At 39.7% G+C, this 22,930-nt stretch overlaps 1 protein-coding gene across 12 annotated transcripts in view; it reads right to left on the reverse strand.

Annotated features, from left to right (window-relative positions):
* Positions 1 to 22,930, reverse strand: part of KIAA0319L (KIAA0319 like) — a 129,170-nt gene that overhangs the window by 24,886 nt on the left and 81,354 nt on the right. For all 12 annotated transcript variants that reach the window (XR_002515202.1, XR_002515192.1, XR_002515189.1 and 9 more), the window contains 6 exons: positions 18,324 to 18,570; positions 14,474 to 14,575; positions 10,562 to 10,659; positions 5,970 to 6,057; positions 3,920 to 4,012; positions 1,625 to 1,757 (listed from right to left, as the gene is read on the reverse strand). Coding sequence is in view for 8 of the 12 variants with exons in the window: in XM_009204667.4 (XP_009202931.1) it covers positions 1,625 to 1,757; positions 3,920 to 4,012; positions 5,970 to 6,057; positions 10,562 to 10,659; positions 14,474 to 14,575; positions 18,324 to 18,570 (761 nt within the window). In the remaining 4 variants the exon portion in view is untranslated. The remainder of the gene's footprint in view (positions 1 to 1,624; positions 1,758 to 3,919; positions 4,013 to 5,969; positions 6,058 to 10,561; positions 10,660 to 14,473; positions 14,576 to 18,323; positions 18,571 to 22,930) is intronic.

Genomic DNA, 22,930 nt, shown 5'->3' on the forward strand with positions numbered 1-22,930 from the left:
GCTAAGGAAACAAGGCTACTGCCATGTAAAAGTAAGAGATGAAAAGGTGAGTGAATTACTAACCTTAATGCTAATCAAATCCAATCATACCATTTCATAGATTTTTTTTTTAAATGAGGGCTAGGAAAAAAAAAAATCACTCTCATACCCCATCCACTAAAAAACCTGTAGGTTAACCTGTGGTTAAAAGCTTAGACTCTAGAGTTAGACTGTTTTTGTGACCTTGGGCAAGTTACTTAACCTCTTTGTGCCAAAATGTCCTAATCTGTAAAATGAGGATAACCATAATACCTGTTATAAGAATTAAATGCAATACTGCCAGCAAAGAGCTCAGAATAGTATTTAGCACATAGTAAATGTTCAAGAAATATCAGCTATCATTGTTACTATTTTTTAAAAGGATCAACCTGGCCCAAGCTGAATTCTGTAAATAGAAAAATTCCTACATTAGAAATCTAAGGTGAAAACCAGCTCAAATTTCCATTTTAAGCAAAGTAGAAGGCTCCAATCTTGTTGTACTGGCAGCTACTTTTCATTCACCTGAAGTGTTGAATCGATGGAAATCCTGCTAAGTCAGAAGTTGCATATTGATTTATATGGTAGGTATTGTGCTAGGATACTCATTTCTGTGTCCCTGGCACCATCTAAAAATTTGGTTCATCTCAGATTCATGGGAAGACAGATACATATGAATAAACTGTCACACTATGGTAAATGTCACACAGAGGCCCTGAGTGCAACAGGGAAAGAGGAGAGCCATATTCTCTCCTGTTTGGAGGGATCTCAGAGAACCTCCTGGAAATTAAGGAGGTTCTTAAGGATGGGTAAAACTTGAACAGATTAAGAAGGGAATTAAAGGAAGTATGAACAAAATACATGGATCAAGTCAAGGAGTGAAGTAGAATGAACTCTGACTTCAGGGTTAGAAAATCTGCATTTAAGTTCCAGCTGTGAGACCTCAGAGAAGCCTCAGTTTTCTTAGCTGTCAGAGGAAGACAGTATCAGCTATCGATCATGTTTGTATGATACTCATATATTAATACAAGTGCTTTTTAACACACAAGGAATTATGCAAATATAAGGAGGATTACTCTAGAATCAAAGCTTTAGTAATCACTCTAGAATATCAATACCAGCTCCCCAAAAATACTTTCTTTCTATCAAATTCCCCAAAAATCCCAACAGAGAATGAAAACCACTAGTCAAATGTAAAGATTATCAAGTATCGTAAGCTGAGGAAGCATTTTCCAAAGGGAAAAAAAAAATGAGAGTAGGTTCCTTCAGATTTTGCCTGAGAAAAGGCAAAGGAAGATGGGCCTTTTCATTTAACAATAGAAACCCTTAAAAAAATTTTTGGAGACCTGCCAGATAAGGCTTGAGAAAGATTAACTGTGGCAGATCCTGATCTACTGTACAAGAACCTTTGCCCTAGAAAGTTACCATTGTTGTCATCACAATCACCATAGGGCTCAGAGAACCAGTGGGACCAAAAGCCGTATTATCAACCAGTTTCACAGTGAATTTGATATTTGTCAAAGTTACTCATATAAGAATGTAAAACCCATGAGATGAAAAAAAAAAAAAAAAAGGCCTATAGTAAACTTGAAGCTGAATCCTAATTTACCTGAAAGTGTAGTTCCCAGGAACAAGTTTACTTAGTTTTAATATGGCTGTATCTTCAGAAATCTTCTCTTCTCTCAGAGGCCCCTTAAGTTCTTCCCAATGGTACTGAACGATTTTATCATCATCAGTGCTTTCTTGACCATAAAGAAACATCAGTTACAACATGAGAACGCTTGGTCTTAGCACTTATCCAGTTTACACAAACCAGGACAACTACCCAGAGATCTGAAGCTAGGAAAACTTCATGAAATTACAGACTATCTCTCCAGAACGTTTCTTCCCTAGGAATACTGGGTTATTCTGCCTCTCTATGTATATTCCACTGTGTAGCTTTCCAAGGACTCCAACACAGGCAACCTTTGGTTAAAATACTACTGCATGAAGAAAGGAAAATCAGTAATTCTTAAACACATGCAAAAATACCCAACCTCGTTTAAAAGAAATGCAAATTAAATTTACACTTGAGACAGCATTTTTTTTTAACCTATCAAGTTGGTAAAGACCAAAATTTCATAACACATTATATTGGTAAAGGTGTGGAGAAAGATGACCTCTCATTAGTCATGGTATAAACATAAACTGACACAACTTTTATAATAAGCAATTTGGCAACATTTATCTCTGCCCCTGCAATTCTTCTATGAATTTATCCTGCAAATGTACATGTGTTAAACATCATGTTTACAAGATTATTCATGGTAACATTGTTTGTAATAGCAAAAGAATGAGAGTAATCTAAATGGTCATCAATAGAAATTGATTGAAAACAAGTAAGAACTCGTACAATGAAATTATACATCTATACGATGGAATGCTACTTAACTATTTTTTTAAAAAAGGAATAACTATCTTATGTGTTGATTTAGAAAAATTCTCCAGCCCAGGTATGGTGGCTCACACCTGTAATCCCAGCACTTTGGGAGGCCGAGGTGGGCGGATCACCTGAGGTCAGGAGATCGAGACCAGCCTGACCAACATGAAGAAACCCCATCTCTACTAAAAATACAAAATTAGCCAGGCGTGAAAGTGTGCACCTGTAATCCCAGCTACTCAGGAGGCTGAGGTAGGAGAATCGCTTGAACCTGGGTAGAGGTTGCGGTGAGCCAAGATTATGCCACTGCACTCCAGCCTGGACAAGAGGAGCGAAACTCTGTCTCAAAATAAAGGAAAAATTTTCCAACATACAAAAACAAGCATCACACATAACAGCACATATAATGTGCTTTCATTGTGTAAACACAAGACAGAAGGACTATATATGTATTTTCTTATATATGTGTAAAATATCTCTAAAAGGATACATAAAATAATAATACCATTGGTTGTCCGGAGGAAAGCTGGACAGTTAGGAGACATGGACAGTGTGATTCTTTTCACTGTATACATTTGCATATTATTTAACTTTCACCTATTCAAAACTGTAAAATAAAACAGTACAACGTGAGCCCTTTCTACCACTCTCTATCACAAGGGCTGCTTCCTGTTCTCTCTCTTCCCTCTTGGCCTACAATCATCCTCCTAGCCTCCTCTTCTTGCCAGCACCATCAACATCAAATGCTTAACCTTGTTAGAGGGTCCTCTACTAAAGCTGTGACTGCCTCTGCCAAAAACCATCAGTGGTGCCAAGATAGTCAGGGTAAAGGACCTTAACCGGTCTCAAAAAATCAAAACAAAACAAAAAACGAAAAAGCAAATACTGGTGAGAAGATAGGTCTGAAACGTCTTGCAACATATAGCCACGATTAAGGGCAAACACCCAAAAATCCTCTCAGGTCACTCACTGGATGACACTACTCTGAAGAGTAAAATGTTAAGGAGCCGGACCAGGGTGTGGAGTGCATTCTGTGAGTGTCTCCAGGAGGAGGCTGATGAGAATCTTGCTAGGCAAGTGATGGCTGGGTAAAAGCTCCTCAGTCAGGCCTCCCAGTTACTTGTCTTGCTATGATTGGAAGGAACTTTGGTTCTATGAATGAAAAAGGCAACTCCAACTAAGCAAATATGAAAACCAGTGAGTTTCAACTAAAATCATGCTAACTACATGCATAATTTCAGTTTCTTACCATTTCAAAGTGGAAATATTACTTCAAATAGGCTACATGGGGATTTTAAAGAAGGCCTGTCTGGTGTGTTGCTTTTCAGTCAGTTGCTTCAGATGGTTGGCCTTCCCCTAACACGGTCAACATGACTGGCCTAAACAGATCGCAGACATAGCTGGCCCCAAATCTTCTACTAGAGTTTTCTACCAGAGTACACGGTGACTGTTCTTCTAAAACATCATACGTAGACAAGTACTCACGACTGCCATCAATGACTGTAGAAGTGGTTGGCAAAGAGATCTCCTGGAACTGAGGTGACACGATAGCAATGGGAGGCTGATTCTTACGGGGCTCTGCAAGAAAGTGACCCAAAAGAAATTCGGAAAGGGGCTTCAGAAATTACAGGAGGAGCAGGATGTATCTGAGAGGATTATAAATCAATTTCCATTCCATACATTACTGGTCCCTAACTTTTTTGGCACCAGGGACCAGTTTTGTGGAAGACAATTTTTCCATGAATGGGGGTGGGGGTTGGGGGTTGGAGTGCAGTGCATGGTTTGGAGATGAAACTTCCACCTCAGACCATCAGAGATTAGATCCTCAAAAGGAGTGTACAACCTAGATCCCTTGCATGTGCAGTTCACAATAGGGTTCATCCTCCTGTGAGAATCTAATGCCATCACTGATCTGACAGGAGGCAGAGCTCTGGCAGCAGCACTCACTCACCTGCCATTTATCTCCTACTGTGCAGCCCAGTTCCTAACAGGCCAGGGACTGGTAGTGGTCCATGGCCTGGCGGTTGGGGACCCCTGCATTACATAATTAATGACTGAATCATCACCACACAGGAGAGTCACAAGACCAGATTGCCATTCTAACATAAGACACTTGGGAGTATAAAAGCCTCTTCCAAATCTGATCATTCCTAAGACCATGCCCTGTGTATTCTTTCAATGCTCACGTGCTGTCTAGTTGATGAAAAGTACTACAGCAGCAAGTGACTCCTTTCAGCCAAGCTTGACTACAGGCAGACAACAAATAAGCTTTGGGCAATAAAGGCCTTGGCAATCAAACCATCCCTTGGCACAGACTGTGCTGAAAAGCTGATGGGTGGTTTCTCAACCATCCTAGAGTTCCCTGTATGTGAACTAGCTATGGGTTAAGTGATGGGAAGGTCACAAACCACTCTGGTCCACCCAAATGACTGTGTGCTACAAATCCCATGGCCTTTTGTTTGCAAAATGATCAAATGGTCTTGATGCTGATCACATTTTTAAGAAGGTGAAAGGATTATCTTGGCTACAAAGTTCAAGGAATGAAAAGAAAATCTATTACCAACAAAGAAAAGAGCATTGAGAATTTATGCTGTATATTTACCAAATATACTGTTGATATGGTCTGGCTGTGTCTCCACCTAAATCTCATCTTGAATTATAACTCCCACAATTCCCACGTCATGAGAGGAACTGGTGATTGAATTATGGGGGCGGGTCTTTCCTGTGCTGTTCTTGTGATAGTGAATGAGTCTCATGAGATTTGATGGTTTTAAAAATGAGAGTTTCCCTGCACAAGCTCTCTTTTTGCCTGCTGTCATCTACATAAGACATGACTTGCTCCTCCTTGCCTTCTGTCATGATTGTGAGGCCTTGCCAGCCACGTGGAACTGTAAGTCCATTAAACCTCTTTCTTCTGTAAATTGCCCAGTCTGTCTCGGGTATGTCTTTATCAGCACCATGAAAATGCACTAATACAACTGTCCAACTTCTCTTAAATTTCTCTGAAAATGGAAAATAAGATTCCTTCCTACTGCACTGTGATCTACCTACAGTGGTTCATTTTAAAAGAATGACAGGATTTTGTTACCAAGATGAAAGAGACTGGTAGTGTTTAAATGAGGAACTCTGTGTACAAAGACCCACATCTCTGGAAAGAGATCAGAAAGAGCTGGTCACTTGGCTGGTTCTCCTTCTGCAAGCTTCTCCTAGGCTCTTGGCTTCCCTATGTCTGTTAATTACAACACACGGTCCTCTCTCAGCATGGCCCACTTGAAGAAGTAGTTCTCGGTAAGTAAGTTATTGCTTAGGCCATACTGCACTGTGGGCCATGTGTCCAGCTCAGCATTCCAACTACAGCACTGTTGGAACAAAGTCTGTATTTTGCTATTATAACTGTTTACCACATTGAACTAGGAATTGCTGAATAAATATATTACCAAAAAAATGGGAATCAAAACCCTCCTAATCAAATCTCTGTCTCCTCAGGAGTCCTGCAGAGGGAGGAAGGGAGACACAGTCAGGGCTGAAAACATACCTGGCTTGACTGTCACGTTCACATAGCCTTCCCCATGGGCATTTTGACCCTCTACAATCACTTTGAATTCATACAGGCCTGGAGTAAGCTGCAGAAGTGAGAGAAGATCTCTTAGACAATCACAAAGAACAGGAATTACATTTAAAATAAGATATATCTGAACTTTCCCAAGCTGAATCTTTCACTCTTTCCTTCCCCTGTTTCCAAAATGGAAAAAGTCAACTAGCCTATAATCCTAGCAATTTGGGAGGAGGCGGGTGGATCACTTGAGTTCATGAGTTCAAGACCAGCCTGGGCAATATGCCAAAACCCCATCTCTACCAAAAATATAAAAATTAGCCAGGTGTGGTGGCACACACCTGTAGTCCCAGCTACTTAGTAGGCTGAGGTGAAAGGATGGCTTGAGCCCGAGAGATGGAGGTTGCAGTGAGCCAAGATCATGTCACTGCACTCCAGCAAGAAAAAGTAAACTAGCTGAAGAGATAAACAATGAACTGAAAAAAAAGAAAAAAGAAAAAAAAACAACTTTTAATGTGAATCTTATGACTAGCTGACTCTAGAACAACAGAAGGGATTTCAAATATCTCTGTACTCCCATTTTCTTTTCAGAAGAACATTAAGAGCCCAAATATCCCACTCCACAGAGTTACGAAATTAAAATAATCATCACTTCAAAGAAAAACATTTTGTAAAGATACTAAATAGTTCCCAAATATCTGAATATTTTTCCCTCCTGGTTTTTACTAATTTATAAACTTAATATAAAAGAAAAAAAACAAAAAAGTACCCAGTATATCACTATCATAACACATCAACTTATCAAATTTCTCCATTTCCTTCTAATCCTTGACCACATATTAAAATAATAGTTGTGTACGGCTCATTCGTTTAACAAACATTTACTGAAACCAAATCATGTACCAGTCATTGTCCTAGGCTTGTGGTTTGGATATGAATAAGGTAAGATCTCTATCTTCAAGGAGCTCATATTTTAGTGATATTCAAAGTTCTAGCTACAATTGAGGTATCAAACTTTCTATTGTTCTTTCTTCCATTCATTTAGCATGAACACCTTCCCTACTAAAATATAGTCTTTTTTTTTTTTTTTTTTTTGAGACAGAGTCTCACCCTGTCATCCAGGCTGGAAAGCAATGATGCAATCTTGGCTCACTGCAACTGCTCCCTCCTGGGTTCAAGTGATTCTCATGCCTCAGCCTCCCGAGTAGTTGGGACTACAGGCATGCACCACCATTCCCAGCTAATTTTTACATTTTTAGTAGAGACGGGGTTTCGCCATGTTGGCCAGGCTGGTCTTGAGCTCCTGACCTCAGGTGATCCACCCACCTCGGCCTCTCAAAGTGCTGGGATTACAGGCTTGAGCCACCGCACCCGGCCACAATCTTTTTAATATTTATTTTAACGACCACAGAGCAGTACATGAATAAGTGTGTCAAATTTCACATAAGACTTTCAAACTGTTGGACACTTGGGTTGTTTCCAAATTTTTACTATTATGACTAATGTTGTAATGAACATCTTCCAGGCACATTTTTTTTTTCTTTTTCTTTTGAAGTATTTTTTTGGGGGGGTAAATACTAATTGAGCCACAAGTAGCATCTTTGGCTACTTCCTCTTTATAATACTCTTCCTCTTGGCTTTCACTTCTGTGCCCACACTTCATTTCTTTCAGTTTCCTCTACCCTCCATCCCTTAAATGATGGGTGTTCCCAAGATTCCAACCTCAGCCTGCTTATTTCTTCATTCTGCACACTCTCCCTGGTTGATTTTGTCTGTTGCTATGGCTTCACAAATCATCTATTTGAGGCTGATATGCAAATATATCTCTCCAGCCCAGACTTGTCTTCTGACCTCTAGTCCCTCTCCACCAGCTACTAACTGGACAACTCAATTCAGATGTCTCACGGGTACCTCAAACTCACTCTGTTCAAAAATGAATTAATAATCTGCAAACTTCTCCCTAAAACTTGCTCCACCTTCTGTGCTCCTCATTTCAATGCACATCCACCCAGGTATCTAAGCCAAAAAGCTAGAATTATCCTAGACTTCTCTTCCCCAACATCCCCAACCAGTTCATCAATCATCAAATTTTATCAAGTCAAACTCCATATTATTTTTCCAATCTACTCACTTGTCTCCATCCACACTGCTATCACCTTAGTTCTTAACCACCTGTCAAAGCACAATTATTAAAGGTATGGCCTGGCCGGGCGCGGTGGCTCAAGCCTGTAATCCCAGCACTTTGGGAGGCCGAGACGGGCGGATCACGAGGTCAGGAGATTGAGACCATGCTGGCTAACATGGTGAAACCCCGTCTCTGCTAAAAAATACAAAAAACTAGCCGGGCGAGGTGGCGGGCGCCTGTAGTCCCAGCTACTCGGGAGGCTGAGGCAGGAGAATGGCATAAACCCGGGAGGTGGAGCTTGCAGTGAGTTGAGATCCGGTCACTGCACTCCAGCCTGGGAGACAGAGCGAGACTCCGTCTCGGAAAAAAATAATAATAAAAAATAAATAAATAAATAAAAGTATGGCCTTTGGAGATGGAAAGCTCCAGCTCAGACCTACCATTTAATACCTTTGTGGACTTTGGCCACATCACTTCATTTCTCCAGTTTTTAGTTTTGTCATTTGTAAAAAAGATAGTAATATCTACATCCTGGGATTGTTATGAAGATTAAAAGAAATAAGTGTATAAAATAATCAGCACTGGGTATGGCACATGGTATGAATTCAATAAGTGGTTTTTATTTTTATTTTTTGAGACATAGTCTCACTTTGTTGCCAGGCTGCAGTGCAGTGGCATGGTCATGGCTCACTGCAACCTCCACCTCCTGGGTTCAAATGATCCTCCCACCTCAGCCTCCCGAGTAGCTGGGACCACAGGCACATGCCACCACACCCAACTAATTTTTACATTTTTTGTGGAGCTAGAGTTTCATCATGTTGTCCAGGCTGGTGGTTTTCAATTTTACTTATTTAGTTCTTTTACTCAGGCTACTATCATTTTACACTTAAATTTTTCAACAGATTCCTCACTGACCTCTACAGTTTGAGTCTTATCTCCTCCAATCTGTAGTCAGGTGATTTTTCTAATCTGAAGATCTAAACATGTGTTTCTCTTGCTTAAAGCCTTTCAAGGGCTCTATATTCCTTCTGGATAAGATTCAAAGTCCTTAATCTGGCATATAAAGCTTTTGCTCCATCTGATCCCTGCATCTTTCCAACTTAGAACCACATATAAATTCCCTTTTCTCCACATTTTCTCTCTCATTTTTGGCCCAGTGGACATGTTGCTTCTTCTGCTTGAGGTATTATCCCTTCACCCTTTACTTAGTAAGTCAGTCACTCTAAGAAATCCACTCTACCTTTCCAGGGCTTCAATGATCCTCTGCACTGACCTAGTGTGCCACCTGTTATAATTACCTGCTTCCTATCAGTATCACCTACTAGACTCTATTGTTCTTGAACATTAAAATTATGACTAATTCACTGGTAAATCCCCAGTACCTGCCACATAACCAGTGTACAATGAATAGATGTAGAATGAAAGACTAAATGACTCTGCTGGGTCAAAGAATACAAACTTTTTTCTTAGAGAAAGGATCTCACTTGGTCACCTGGGCTTTAAGGCAGTGGTATGATCATAGCCCACTGCAGCCTTAAACTCCTGGGTTTTAGTGATCCTCCCACTTCTACGTCCTGACCAACTGGGACTACAGGTATGAACCACCACACCCAGCTAATTTTTTATTTTTTGTAGAGACAAGGTCTCACCATGTTTCCCAGTCTTGTCTCAAACTCATGGTCTCAAGCAGTCCTCCCACTCCACCTCAGCCTCTCAAAGTGCTTGGATTACAGGTGGGAGCCACTGCGCCCAGCCAAATACAAACATTTTAGAGCTGTCAATAACTGTACTTAGGCTGGGCATGGTGGCTCACACCTATAATCCCAGCATTTTGGAAGGCTGAGATGGGAGGACTGCTTGAGGCCAGGAGTTCGAGACCAGCCTGGGCAGTATGACGAGACTCTGTCTCTACAAAAAATACAAAAATTAGCCGAGTATAACGGCATGACCCTGAAGTCCCAGCTACTCAGGAGGCTGAGGTGGGAGGATTGCTTGAGCCTGGGAAGTCAAGACTGCAGTGAGCTGTGATCACACCACTGCAGTTCAGCCTAGGTGACAGAGCAAGACCCTGTCTCAAAAACAAACAAACAAACAAAAAAATCCCCAAACCTATACTGAATCCCACAAAGGCTGAGTCAATGTATGCAGTCATGTGGCCACAAATAACCTAGCTCATCCCAAATTCTAAAATCCTTAAGTTAGCCTTAAAAGCTGTTTAGTGTATATTTTCAGCCACCACTACCATGCTGGTACAGTCTTCTTACCATAAATGAAACTTTGAGAATCATACACTAACAAATACTGGATGTCAGCCAGTCAGATTTTTAGAGGATTCATTTCTAAAAGACTGTTTACAACTTAAGTGTAGACAGAAAATCATATGATATTCATTTTAGAAAATAGTCAACTCCTCTACCTTAGCCCTGCAAGTGAAAGGAGGCAAATTCACCTTCGATAGTTTGAGGATCTGGGAATGTTTCCCTTCCATTTCTCCACTGTAGTCTCTAGGATGAGTAATCAGCTGCCAGTCGTAGGTGTAGGTTTCTCCTATAGAAGGGCAGTTACAAAAATCATGAAAACACACACCTACTCACAAAGAGGACAGCCACAGAGCCTGCCAATAACAAATCTCTTCTGATCTTGACGAGGCTTTAGTTTTTAAGATTTCACCCCAAAACCTGTAGGGAAACCAAACCATCTGCTCAAAGAAAGAGCAAATTCTGCTGACTCAGCTACAGTTAGGGCTTCTTCCAACTCTCTCCCAACAATGCTTATTACTGCCCTATAACCACCCTCTCAGGGCCAATCCTCCCTGAAAAATAGCAGGTTGCTCATGGTGTGGCCTACCACTGAAAATACATGTCCTACCAACCATTATAGATGAACTCACTGGGAACAAAGGCCATTTTCTTGCAAAACTTCCTTTGCAACAAAGAACAGCAATGACTTCTAAATAACGTGGTTCAAAAATAGCTTTTTACAGAGTGCTAACAATGCTCATCTCACTGAGGTCATCACACCCTGGCGAGTTAAAAGAGCTACTTCATTCCTGCTGAGCTAAATAACACACTGCAGAAGATGGTAGGGGATGGCCCATTTAAAACAGGCCCAGTGAAATTAATTAAAATCAAATGAAGCATTAAATGGTCCCCATTTGCAGGTCAGACTATATCACTAGGTAGGGCAAGGGTAGAATTCTATCTAAATGGCATCCCTCCCCAGAAAAAGTTGTCTTACATTTTTTGGATCAAAACACATTTCTGGCTAGGGAAGGGAGGGCTTTGGTTGGAAGGTTTAGGTTAAATTACTAACCAAAAGTAAAAAAGAAAAAGGGGGAAAGAAAAAAACCTTAGCAGAGAGAGGTCATCTTTTTCTTATTTCATGAGTTCAAGTGTTAAAATCAGTACACAGAACCTAATTCCAATATATCCTTCATCTGAAGACCAATTTTATTTTATACACCTGGGAGACAAGATCTTCCTTCCTTCCTTCCTCCTCCAAAACAAGAATTTTTTTGGCCAGTTGTCAGCGCCAACAGCTCTCACAAATGTATATAGTATGTAGTAGTCAGGTTACGAGAGGAGAAGGAAAGCAGCAGCACAAGCAGGACTTGTACTCAGAGACATTTCTTCCAACTGTAGCTGGAAATTCTTTTCCACATAGAAAACAGTTTGGGAACAGATAATTTTATAATAGCTAAGGCTAGCAACATAAATTTCAAAACAGGACAATATTCCTAGGACAGAAAAGCTCAGGGGATGAATTATGCCTCGCAGGCAGAAATATATTCAAAGGTAGGAACAACTGAGTGTAACTCTGTTAGAAAGAGTGCTGGTTGCAGTGACTGAGGACAGTCATTCGTTTGTTTTGTTGACTGACTGACTGATTGACTGAGATGGAGTCTTGCTGTTGCCCAGGCTGGAGTGCACTGGCTTGATCTCAGCTCACTGCAACCTCTGTCTCCCGGGTTCAAGTGATCCTCCTGCCTCAGCCTCCCAAGTGGCTAGGATTACAGGCACGCATCACCACGTCTGGCTAATTTTTGTATTTTTAGCATAAACAGAGTTTCACCATGTTCGCCAAGCTGTTCTCAAACTCCTGACCTCAAGTGATCTGCCTGCCTCAGCCTCCCAAAGTGCTGGGATTACAGGCCTGAGCCACCATGCCCAGTTGGACAGTGGTTTTGAAACTGGACCTGGAGGGATCCTAATGGGCTGCCATAGAGCAGGAGAGGGATAAAGAGCATGCAGAATTGGTCCTGCCTCATCACCCCCAACCTTTGAAAGTTTGAAACCATCCATCTCATATATCCAGTAAAGGTGGGAGAACCTGGGGAGAGGACAGGAGAAAATAATCTATTTCCTTTTTTTTTTTTTGAGATGGAGTCTCTCTCTGTCACCCAGGCTGGAGTGCAGTGGCGTGATCTCAGCTCACTGCAACCTCTGCCTCCAGGGTTCAAGCGATTCTCGTGCCTCAGCCTTCCCAGTAGCTGGGATTACAGGTGCCCGCGACCACGCCTGGCTAATTTTTAGTATTTTTATAGAGTAGAGATGGGGTTTCACCATGTTGACCAGGCTGGTCTTGAACTCCTGACCTCAGGTGATCTGCCCACCTCGGCCTCCCAAAGTGCTGGGATTACAGGCATGAGCCACTGCGCCCAGCCCTTTTTTTTTTTTTTTTTTTGAGACAGAGTCTTGCTCTGTCACCTAGGCTGGAGTGCAATGGCACAATCTTGGCTCACTGCAACCTCCGCCTCCTGGGTTCAAGTGATTTTCCTGCCTCAGCCTCTCAAGTAGCTGGGATTATAGGCGCCTGCCACCACACCCAGCTAATTTTTTTGTATTTTTGGTAGAGATGGGGTTTTGCCATGTTGGCCAGGCTGGTCTTGAACTCCTGACCTCAGGTGATCCACCTACCTCAGCCTCCCAAAGTGCCGGGATTACAAGTATGAGCCACCGTGCCTGGCCAAAGAATCTATTTCTAAACTAATGTGTTTTGAAACACCAATCTACAAGATGATAGTAACCCACAGAAATGTACATGCAAATATGGGTTAGGAAAGAAAATACAGTAGAGGCAAGCATGTCTTTCACAAAAGAATGGAAGTAATCAACAGCTCAAGGCAGTCCCTCACCTCCAACTTCAAAGGCCACTAAACCCATTCACCTTAACTTGTCACCAGAGGAAGAAAGGAAAAGGCTTCTCTAGAGGAATGTGAAATGAATTGATAAGGAAACCTCAATTTGAGAGCAGAAATATAGAACAGACAGAGCATTTTGCTTCTGGAAAAGTTGTTTTTGCATTAATATACTATTTGGTATTAGGCCTAGAAATGAAGAATACTGTATTGAAGATATGTGTACCCCCCATCCTAAATAGGGAAGGACATTCTACCTGACTAACCTTTCAATGAGAATAACACAAACCCAACTCACTCAATTTCCATCAAAGTGTATACCACTCATGTCATAAATAGTCTTAAGAGAACCCATATATGTTTGTAAGTCAAACTTTGGTATATTAACATATACTTCAAAGGTGAAAGGAATGTTCATATTACAAAAGTTTTCTTAAATAATGAAGTAATCACCCCTAATTTAGATATTTTATATACCTGAATTTTGTATATCATATTAGGCTTACCTTTTTTTTTCCCCAGGGACAGGGTCTCACTATGGGAAACAATGGTCCTTACAACAGTCCTGTGAGGACAGGATATCACTCGGGTATACACAAATATTTATGGAATATGAGAGGTACTAGATAATGTAGGGTCTGAGATCATAGGCTTTGATGTCAAGCTTGGGTTCAAATCCCAGCTGACCAGTCATTATCTGTGTGAATCTAAGTAAATGACTTCTCTTAATTTCCATTTCTTTCTCAGTAAAATGGGGGTAATAATTCCTACCTCATAAGATTACTTTAAAGGCAAAATGAGATAGTAGATAAGTTGCCAGTTTAGTGCCTAGCATATAGCTGATGCTAATTAATACAGAATGTATTTATTAGGTTGTATTATATCCATTTTAAGAGAAAGAAACTGAGACTCAGATTAATCCATTTATTTTGGCCAAACAACCAGTAAATAGCAGATGTAGAACTTGGAAAGAAGTTATTCAAGATGACTGCTAATATAAATTTGTAACTTAAAAATATATATATATTTTCCTGACAGGAAGTCAGAGGAGGGAAAAAGATAAGGGCCAGGAGTGGCAGTGTATGCCTGTAGTTCCAGCTATTAGTAAGGCTAAGGTGGGAGGATCTCCTGAGCTCAGGAGTTTGAGACCAGCCTGGACAACACAGCAAGACTCTATCTCTTTTAAAAACAAAAACAGTTATCCAAATGTAAGGGGATGTTTACCTTTAAGTGGTTCTTGGAGAACATATGCATTTAATTGAACTTCATTCTTAGGCAGGGTTATCTGGACACTCTCTCCAGCAGATACCACCAGTTCCTTTATAACTGGAAACAAAGTAAATATACCAGAGATAAGAAATAGATCCAGACTGTCTTACTTCTCTTCTTCTTTTGTGATCAAACTCATTTCACGATCAATTTTCAGCTACTGCCATCAATTACTAACCTTTCTTCTACTCTCTAATTGCTTGAAATTTGATTCTGCCCCCCCTTTCCATTGAAAAGGATCTTTCAAAACTACTTCTTAGTAAATCTAATAGCTGTACCATAATACCCTCATTCTTCATCTCACATCTCAGTGGCTTCTACTACTGCTAACTGCCTCCATCTTAAAACTCTTGGTTATCATAATACCATATTATTCTATTTTTCCTCCTTTCTCTCTTTTCCTCCATTGTATTTTTACTACAGTCTGTCCCTAAGCCCTCCTTAGGTACTACATTCCACAGAGTCAAATTCTGTTTCAAGTATCACCTTTATGCTAACAAATAACTTTCTAATAAGATACATATATAAAGTTTCTAGAAGGGAAGGCAAATGGTCACAAATCTGCCTTACTTTCTTTCCATTCCAATTGCTACAAGATTCATTGTTCACACTAGATTATTCCAAGAATTTTTTTTTTTCTTTTTGAGTCAGGGTCTCACTCTGTTGCTCAGGATAGAGTGCAGTGGTGTAATCATAGCTCACTGCAGCCTCAAATTCCTGGACTCAAGTGATCTTCCCACCTCAGCCTCCCAAGTAGCTGGGACTACAGGCATGCACCACCACGCCCGGCTTGCTTATTCCAAGAATCTTATTTTATCTTCCCTCTGCTAGCTCTCTCCACTCCAATCAATTCTGTCTTTCTAAAACAACCAACACCATTAGTCTTTCCAAAATACTCACCCACCATGTTACTCTTCTATTTAAGACTCCTCCTCCTATATCATATTTAAGGCCAAACTTCCAACCTGCCATTAAAGAACCATCATCTGATCTCACTGTCTTATCCTTCCTATCTATTTTGCCTCTAGTTATATTGATTTTCTCTCTTGTGTTCCACAAAGCCATGGTCTACTCTCAGGGACTTTGCTAAAGTTATTTCTTTCAATTGGGGTGTTTGCCTTGCTTTATTCTAAATACAGCATTTTGTTTCTTGCTTAAAGCCTGTCTCCTCTCCAAGAAATCTTCACAGACCATTTCAGTTCAAACTGATCTAATCTTGAAGTATGCTAGCATTTCTGGAACACTCAAGTCAGCAAAGAGCTATATACTGTCTTTATACTATTCACCAGCTATTTCACATATGTCAGTTTCTCAAGCTCAGCACTCCTGATATTTTGGACCAGGTAATTCTTTATCATGGAGGGAAACGTCCTGAGCACTATAAGGTGTTTAACAGTATCACTGACCAATACCCACCAGATTTCAGTAGCATCACTCCCTCCCCTCAACCAAAAATCTTTGCAGACCATTGAAAGCCACTGATTATATAAATCTTATTTCTCTGACCATAAATGTTCATTTGCTATGAGACTTCGAAACTAGGAGAGCTTAAAGTAAACAATAGGCTAGTCCACTCATATTTCAAGCCTGGGAGGCGAGAAGGGCTTCCTAGACAAATATGAAACTTGAGATTTATCTGCCTCTGCATGGGAACATTGCACTTGGGGAGAAATGAAACCATCCTTAATGGAAGCTTCAGCATTTGGATGCCCCAGGAGATGGAATAAGAACTCTCTGAAGTGACTTTCAAAAAAAAGAAAAGAAAGAAACATGATACTCAGAGAAAGTATAATGAACCAAAAAATGGCTATTCAATACAGTCCAACCCAAACCCTTCACAATTACACCAAAAATTACAGGCATCTCGACTGGATACAAAAATTACTTTGGTGCATCAGGATTGAACCCCCAAAATTTCATGTTCTATGACTATCAAAGGACACACTGGAAAATTAAAAACTGGCAAAAATTCATTTTCACTGACTTTAATTTTACCCTCTTGACTTTTTCAGGAGATAAAGACCAACTTCTTGATTAACCAATTCTTCCTAATACCTTAGAACAGCACCTGTGAAGCACAGATTTATTTATACACTATGTATAAATCTACTTATTAATGGCTTTACAAATAAAGATGCTTCTCCAGGACACTGGTCTGAGCAAAAAAAATTTCTTGAGTAATACCCCACAAGGACACGCAACCAAAGTGAAAATGGACAAACGGGATCACATCAAGTTAAAAAGCTTCTGCACAGCAAAGGAAACAATCAACAAAGTGAAGAGACAACCCACAGAATGGGAGAAAATATCTGCAAACTCCCCATTTGACAAGGGATTAATAACCAGAATATAGAAGGAGCTCAAACAATTCCACAGGAAAAAAATTTAATAATCCAATTATGGGCAAATTTTTGTGTGTTTCTTTTGCCCAAAAATGGGCAAAAGATTTGAATAGAGATTTCTCAAAAGAAGACATACAAATAGCAAACAGGCATATGAAAAGGTTCTCAACATCACTGATCATCAGAGAAATGCAAATAAAAACTACAATGAGATATCATCTTACCCCAGTTAAAATGGCTTATATACAAAAAACAGGCAATAACAAATGCTGGTGAGGATGTGGAGAAAAGGAAACCCTTGTACACTATTGGTGGGAATGTAAATTAGTACAACCACTACGGAGAACAGTTTGGAGGTTCCTCAAAAAAATAAAAATAGAGCTACCATATGATTCAGTAATCCCACTGCTGTGTCTATACCCAAAAGAAAGGAAATCAGTGTATTGAAGAGGTATCTGCACTCCCATGTTTGCAGCACTGTTCACAACAGCCAAACTTTGGAAGCAACCTAAGTGCCCATCAACAGATGAATGAATAAAGAAAATGTGGTGCTTATATACAAAGGAATACTACTCAGCCATAAAAAAGAATGAAATCTTGTCATTTACAACAACATGGATGGAACTAGAGGTCATTATGTTAAGCGAATAAGCCAGGCACAGACAAACACTGCTTGTTCTCACTTATTTGTGGAATCTAAGAATCAAAACAACTTAACTCATGGAGATAGAAAGTAATGGTTAAATAGATGGATGGTTACAGAGGCTGGGAAGGGTAGTGTGGGGGTAAGGGGGTGGTGGTTAATGAGTACAAAACAAAAGCTAGAAAGAACAAATAAGACCTAGTATTTGATAGCACAACAGGGTGACTATAGTCAATAATATTTTAATTGCACATTTTAAAATAACTAAAAGAATATAACTGGATTGTTTGTAACACAAAGGATAAAGGCTTGAAGGGATGGATACTTCATTTTACATGATGTGATTATTACACATTGCATGTCTGCATTAAAACATCTCATGTATCCCATATATGTATACAACTACTATATACCCACAAAAGTTAAGTTTTAAAAATAAATAAAAATAAAAATAAAGATGCCGTAAAAATGAGAGACCTACAACCAGACTTGCAGAAGGTAAGCAAGTACACTGATGCAAATTTTTCTTCCCAGCAGGCTCTGATTGATCACTTGAACATTATACTTAACTGAATCGTGTGCCTTTAAGTCAGAGTGGAATCTGGATCTGTGAAAATTAGCCTCGTAAACTTCCATAAGCTGGAGGCCTGCTGAGGAAAGGCTCTAGAGCCCCCAGTCCATAACTGCAGGGGTACTGACAGAATTGTGTTTTCTCTAACACACAGTATTCTAGTTATGCCTCCCTTCTTTCCTCTAAAAGGGAATACTTTGATCAAATGTTCTACTTTCCCCTTCTATCTCCAAGAGCAAAGGTCCTTACCTGGGTATGGTGCTGAGGTGCTCTGGAAAGAGGCCTGGGGGGTAGGGGTAGCATAACTGTAGGAGGGAGCCACTGGCTGGGGGACAGCAATCTGGGTTTTCTCAGAACTTTTCACTTGCTGAGTGCTGGGCATAGTAGCAAGACCCTCTGATATTTCAGGATGCATTGATATGTTCTTTGGCCCACCAGACAGCTCTGCAGTCAGGTCCGTGGTTAGGGGACTGGAAATTGTAATTGCCTTGTGGACCTAAAGAAATAAAAAAAATTAATTTGAGTAGGTAAAAGTTACACAATTTTTCAAGTTATGTCTCACGAAACAATAGTATATTAAATGTTTTCTTGAAAAATGCAAAAATGTCAAAAATATTAAAGAAATTAATCTCACCACCCACATAAAAGTGGTGTTAAATGTTGAGATAAATCTTCTGAGTTTTTTTCCTAGCCAAAGAGTTTTGTTTAAAACAAAATAGTAATTTTCTGCATTCTAAGTGTGCTGGAAAAGCAAAACAATGTATACTTTTACCCTGTTAACATTTCTATTCAATCTTTCTACAAATCCTTATTGAGTACCTATTATGAAATAGCCCTTATGGATCCAAAATATAAATAAAACTAATCATTGTGCTCAACAGTAGGGGAGAGAGAACTGAAAGCATAATAAGTCAAAATAGTAAATATACCAGCTAGGCATGGGGGCTCACGCCTGTACTCCCAACACTTTGGGAGGCCAAGAGAGGAAACCACTTGAACCCAGGAGTTCAAGACCAGACTTGGCAATATGGCAAGACCCTGTCTCTACAAAACATAAAAAATTAGCTGGGCATGGTGGCCATGCCTGTGATCCCAGCTACTTGGGAGGATGAGGTGGGAGAATCGCTTGAGCCTGGGAGGCCAAGGCTGCAGTAAACCGTGATCATGTCACCGTACTCTAGCTTGGGTGACAGAACGAGACCTTGTCTCAAAAAGAAAAAAAAAGTAAATATACCGATAAATGTTTATGATGAGCCAAAAAAAAAAAAAAAACCACACACACACACAAGCTAAAATTACTTAATCCATCTCTGAGGGAGAAAGGGTATGGAAAAGAATGATTTTTTATTATTATTATTAAAGAAAAAGGCTTCCTGAAGGAGAAGAGCCCTAAGCTGAGTTTTAGAGGATAAACAATTGTTTATTAGACAAAAGGCAGAGGACAGAGAATAAGTATAGGCACAAGACATGAAATTAACATAGTCTGTCTTGGGAACTGACAGCCATAAGCAAAGTGAGAGGCAAAAGTAATAGAAGATGAGCTGGAAAGACAGAGGCAAGGACCAGATGGAAAAAAGCATTAAATGTTATTTTAAGAAACTAAGTAATGGTAAGCAATTTAAGGGTGTATGCAAGGAAGTAACAAGGTCAGGTTTCTGTCTTACAAGTCATTTCTTAGCGTATGGGTTTGAAGAAGTAAGACAATAGCGGGAATATCACTTAGAAGAGTACTGCTTTCATCCAAATGAGAAATAATGAGTGGCCAAACAAGGGTGGTGGTATGGATTTTTAAAAAATCATATTCAGCCTGGTGTGGTGTCTCACACCTGTAATCCCAGCACTTTGGGAGGCCATGGCGGGTGAAACATTTGAGGTCAGGAGTTTGAGATCAGCCTGACCAACATGATGAAACCCTGTCTCTACTAAAAATACAAAATTTAGCTGGGCATGGTGGTACATGCCTGTAGTCCCAGCTACTCGGGAGGCTGAGGCACAAGAATCACTTGAACCCGAGAGGAGGCAGAGGCTGCAGTGAGCAGATATCATGCCACTGCACCTCAGCCCAGGTGACAGAGTGAGGCTGTCTCAAAGAAAAAAAAAAAAAATCAAATTGGTTGAAATATAACTCACATAAAATAAACTACACACATTTCAAGTACATAAGGTCAATGTTTTGACAAATATATATACCCATGTAACCACAATTAAGAGAGAGAACATTTCTATCGGTCCCCAAAATTCATTCATGCCCCTTTATAATAAATCCCTGTCTCCATCTCTAGGCTCAGGCAATCACTGATTTGTTTGTTGTCAAAGTGAGATTAGTTTGGGTTTTCTTGTATTTCACATAAAAGGAAGCATATACATACTACTTGTTTCTGGCTTTCACTCAACATGTTTTTGAAACTCATTCATGATATTGTGCGTATCAGTAGTACATTCTTTTTTATTACTGAGTAGTTTTCCATTATAGAAACACACAAAAATTTGTTTTACATTTATCTACTGATGGGATTTTAAGTTGTTTTTCTTAGTTATAAAAGCTGCTATGAATGTTTAAGTATACATGTTTCCGTAAACATGTGTTTTAATTTATCTTAGGTAAATACTTAGGAGAATTGCTGGTTATACATAAGTATATGTTTGTAAGAACATATACTTTGTAAGAACTTTGTAAGAAAGTATGAGCTGTTACCCAAAGTGGCTGTACATTTTATAATTCTACCAGCAACATACAAGAGTTCCAGTTGCTCTACAACTTCACCAACACTTGGTAGTCCTGGTCTTTTTATTTTTTGTCATTCTAGTGGTTATAAAGTAATATATCACTGATGACTTTCCTGATGACTAATAACATTGAACATATTTTCATGTGCTTATTGACCATTTTTTCTTTGAAGAGGCAAAGAAGTAAAGTTTATCCAAATTTTCACCCCCCCCCTTTTTAAAGCTTTATTAAGGTATAACTGACATATAATAAATTGAACATACATAAACTGTACAATTTGATAAATTTTGATGTACGTATACACATTTGAAACCATCAGTACAATCAAGCTAATGCATATCCATCAGGATATGGATATGCATTAGCTTCCAAAGATTCCTCATGCTCCTTAGTAATGCCTTGTCCTCCCCGCCCTAAGCAACCATTCTCTGCTTTCTGTTTCTTTTGTTTCTGAAATGGAGTCTCGCTCTGTTGCCCAGGCTGGAGTGCAGTGGCGCAATCTCGGCTCCCTGCAAGCTCCACTTCCCAGGTTCACACCATTCTCCTGCCTCAGCCTCCCGAGTAGCTGGGACTACAGGTGCCCGCCACCACGCCCAGCTAATTTTTTGTATTTTTAGTCGAGACGGAGTTTCACCATGTTGGCCAGGGTGGTCTCAATCTCCTGACCTCGTGATCCACTCGCCTCGGCCTCCCTAAGTGCTGGGATTATAGGCGTGAGCCACCGCGCCCAGCCTGCTTTCTGTTTCCATAGTTTGCATTTCCTAGAAGGTTCTATAAATGGAATCACAAAGTACCCACCCTTTTTTTTGAGGGGAGTAGTCTGGTTTATCTCACTCAGCAAAATTATTTTGTATGAATAACAAAATATACACAAAATGTTATATATGCAAAATGTTTTGTGTATCAATAATTCATTCCTTAGCATTGCTAAGTAATTTTCTGCTGTATAAATATACTATAATTTGTTTAGTACCACCACCAGTGTATTTCAATTATCATACAACCTTGACAGAATTTGGTGTGGAAATCTTTTTAATTTTAGCCATTCTAGAGGTATATAGTGGCATCTCATTGTGGTCGTAATTTACATTTTCCTAGTGATTAGTGATGTTGAACATCTTTTTATGTATTTATCAGACACCTGTATAACCTCTTTGGTGGACTATGTTCAAATCTTTTGCCTGCTTTTTAAAATGGGTTACTAGTTTTCTGATCGAGTTACAAAAGCTCATTTATTTCTATAAATGAGTCCTTTGTCAGACACATAATTTGCAAATGTTTTCTCTGTCTGTACCTTGCTTTTTCATTTTGTTAGTGTTAGTTTTTCATTAACAAAAATTCGTAATTTTGATAAGCTCCAATTTATCATTTGTTTCTTTTACAGTTCATGCTTTCAGTGACATGGCTAAGAAATCTTTGCCAAACCAAGATCACAAAAACGTTCTCCTGTGTCCTCTTCCATAAGTTTTATAGCTTTTAGTCTTAAATTTAGATCTATGATCTGTTTTGAGTTGATTTTCCTATAGAGGTAAGGGTCAAGGTTCACGTTTTTACATATCATTATCTAACTGTTCTAGCACTATTTGTTGAAAAGATTATCCCTTCCCCACTGAACTGCACTGGCACATCAATTGACCATATATATGTGGGTCTATTTCTGGACTCTATAATGTCCCATTAACTTAGTCTAGTTTTATACCAGCACCACTGCCTTGATTACTGTGGCTATATAGTAAGTCTTCTAGCTACATAGTTTAAGTCCTCCCACTTTGTTGTTCTTTTTCAAAATCATTTTGATCTTTCTAGATCCCAATCTGTATAACATGGTTATATTTGTTTCCTAGAGCCGCCATAATGAATTACTGTAAACTTTGTGGCTTAAAACAATAGAAATTCATTCTCTCACAGTTCTGGAGGCCAGAAGTCTGAAACCAAGGTGTTGGCAGGCCATACTGCCTCTGAAGGCCCTAGAGGAGAATCTTTCTTTGCCTCTTCTAGCTCCCGGAGGCTCTTAGCATTCCTTGGCTTGTAGCAACATAACTCTACTCTTCATGCGGCCTTCTTCCGTGTCCATGTAGATGGACCCAAAGCTCCCTTTCCTATCTCTTGTATAAAGACACCAGTCATT

This window comes from Papio anubis, chromosome 1, assembly GCF_008728515.1.
Source record: "Papio anubis isolate 15944 chromosome 1, Panubis1.0, whole genome shotgun sequence".
Lineage (NCBI taxonomy): Eukaryota > Metazoa > Chordata > Mammalia > Primates > Cercopithecidae > Papio > Papio anubis.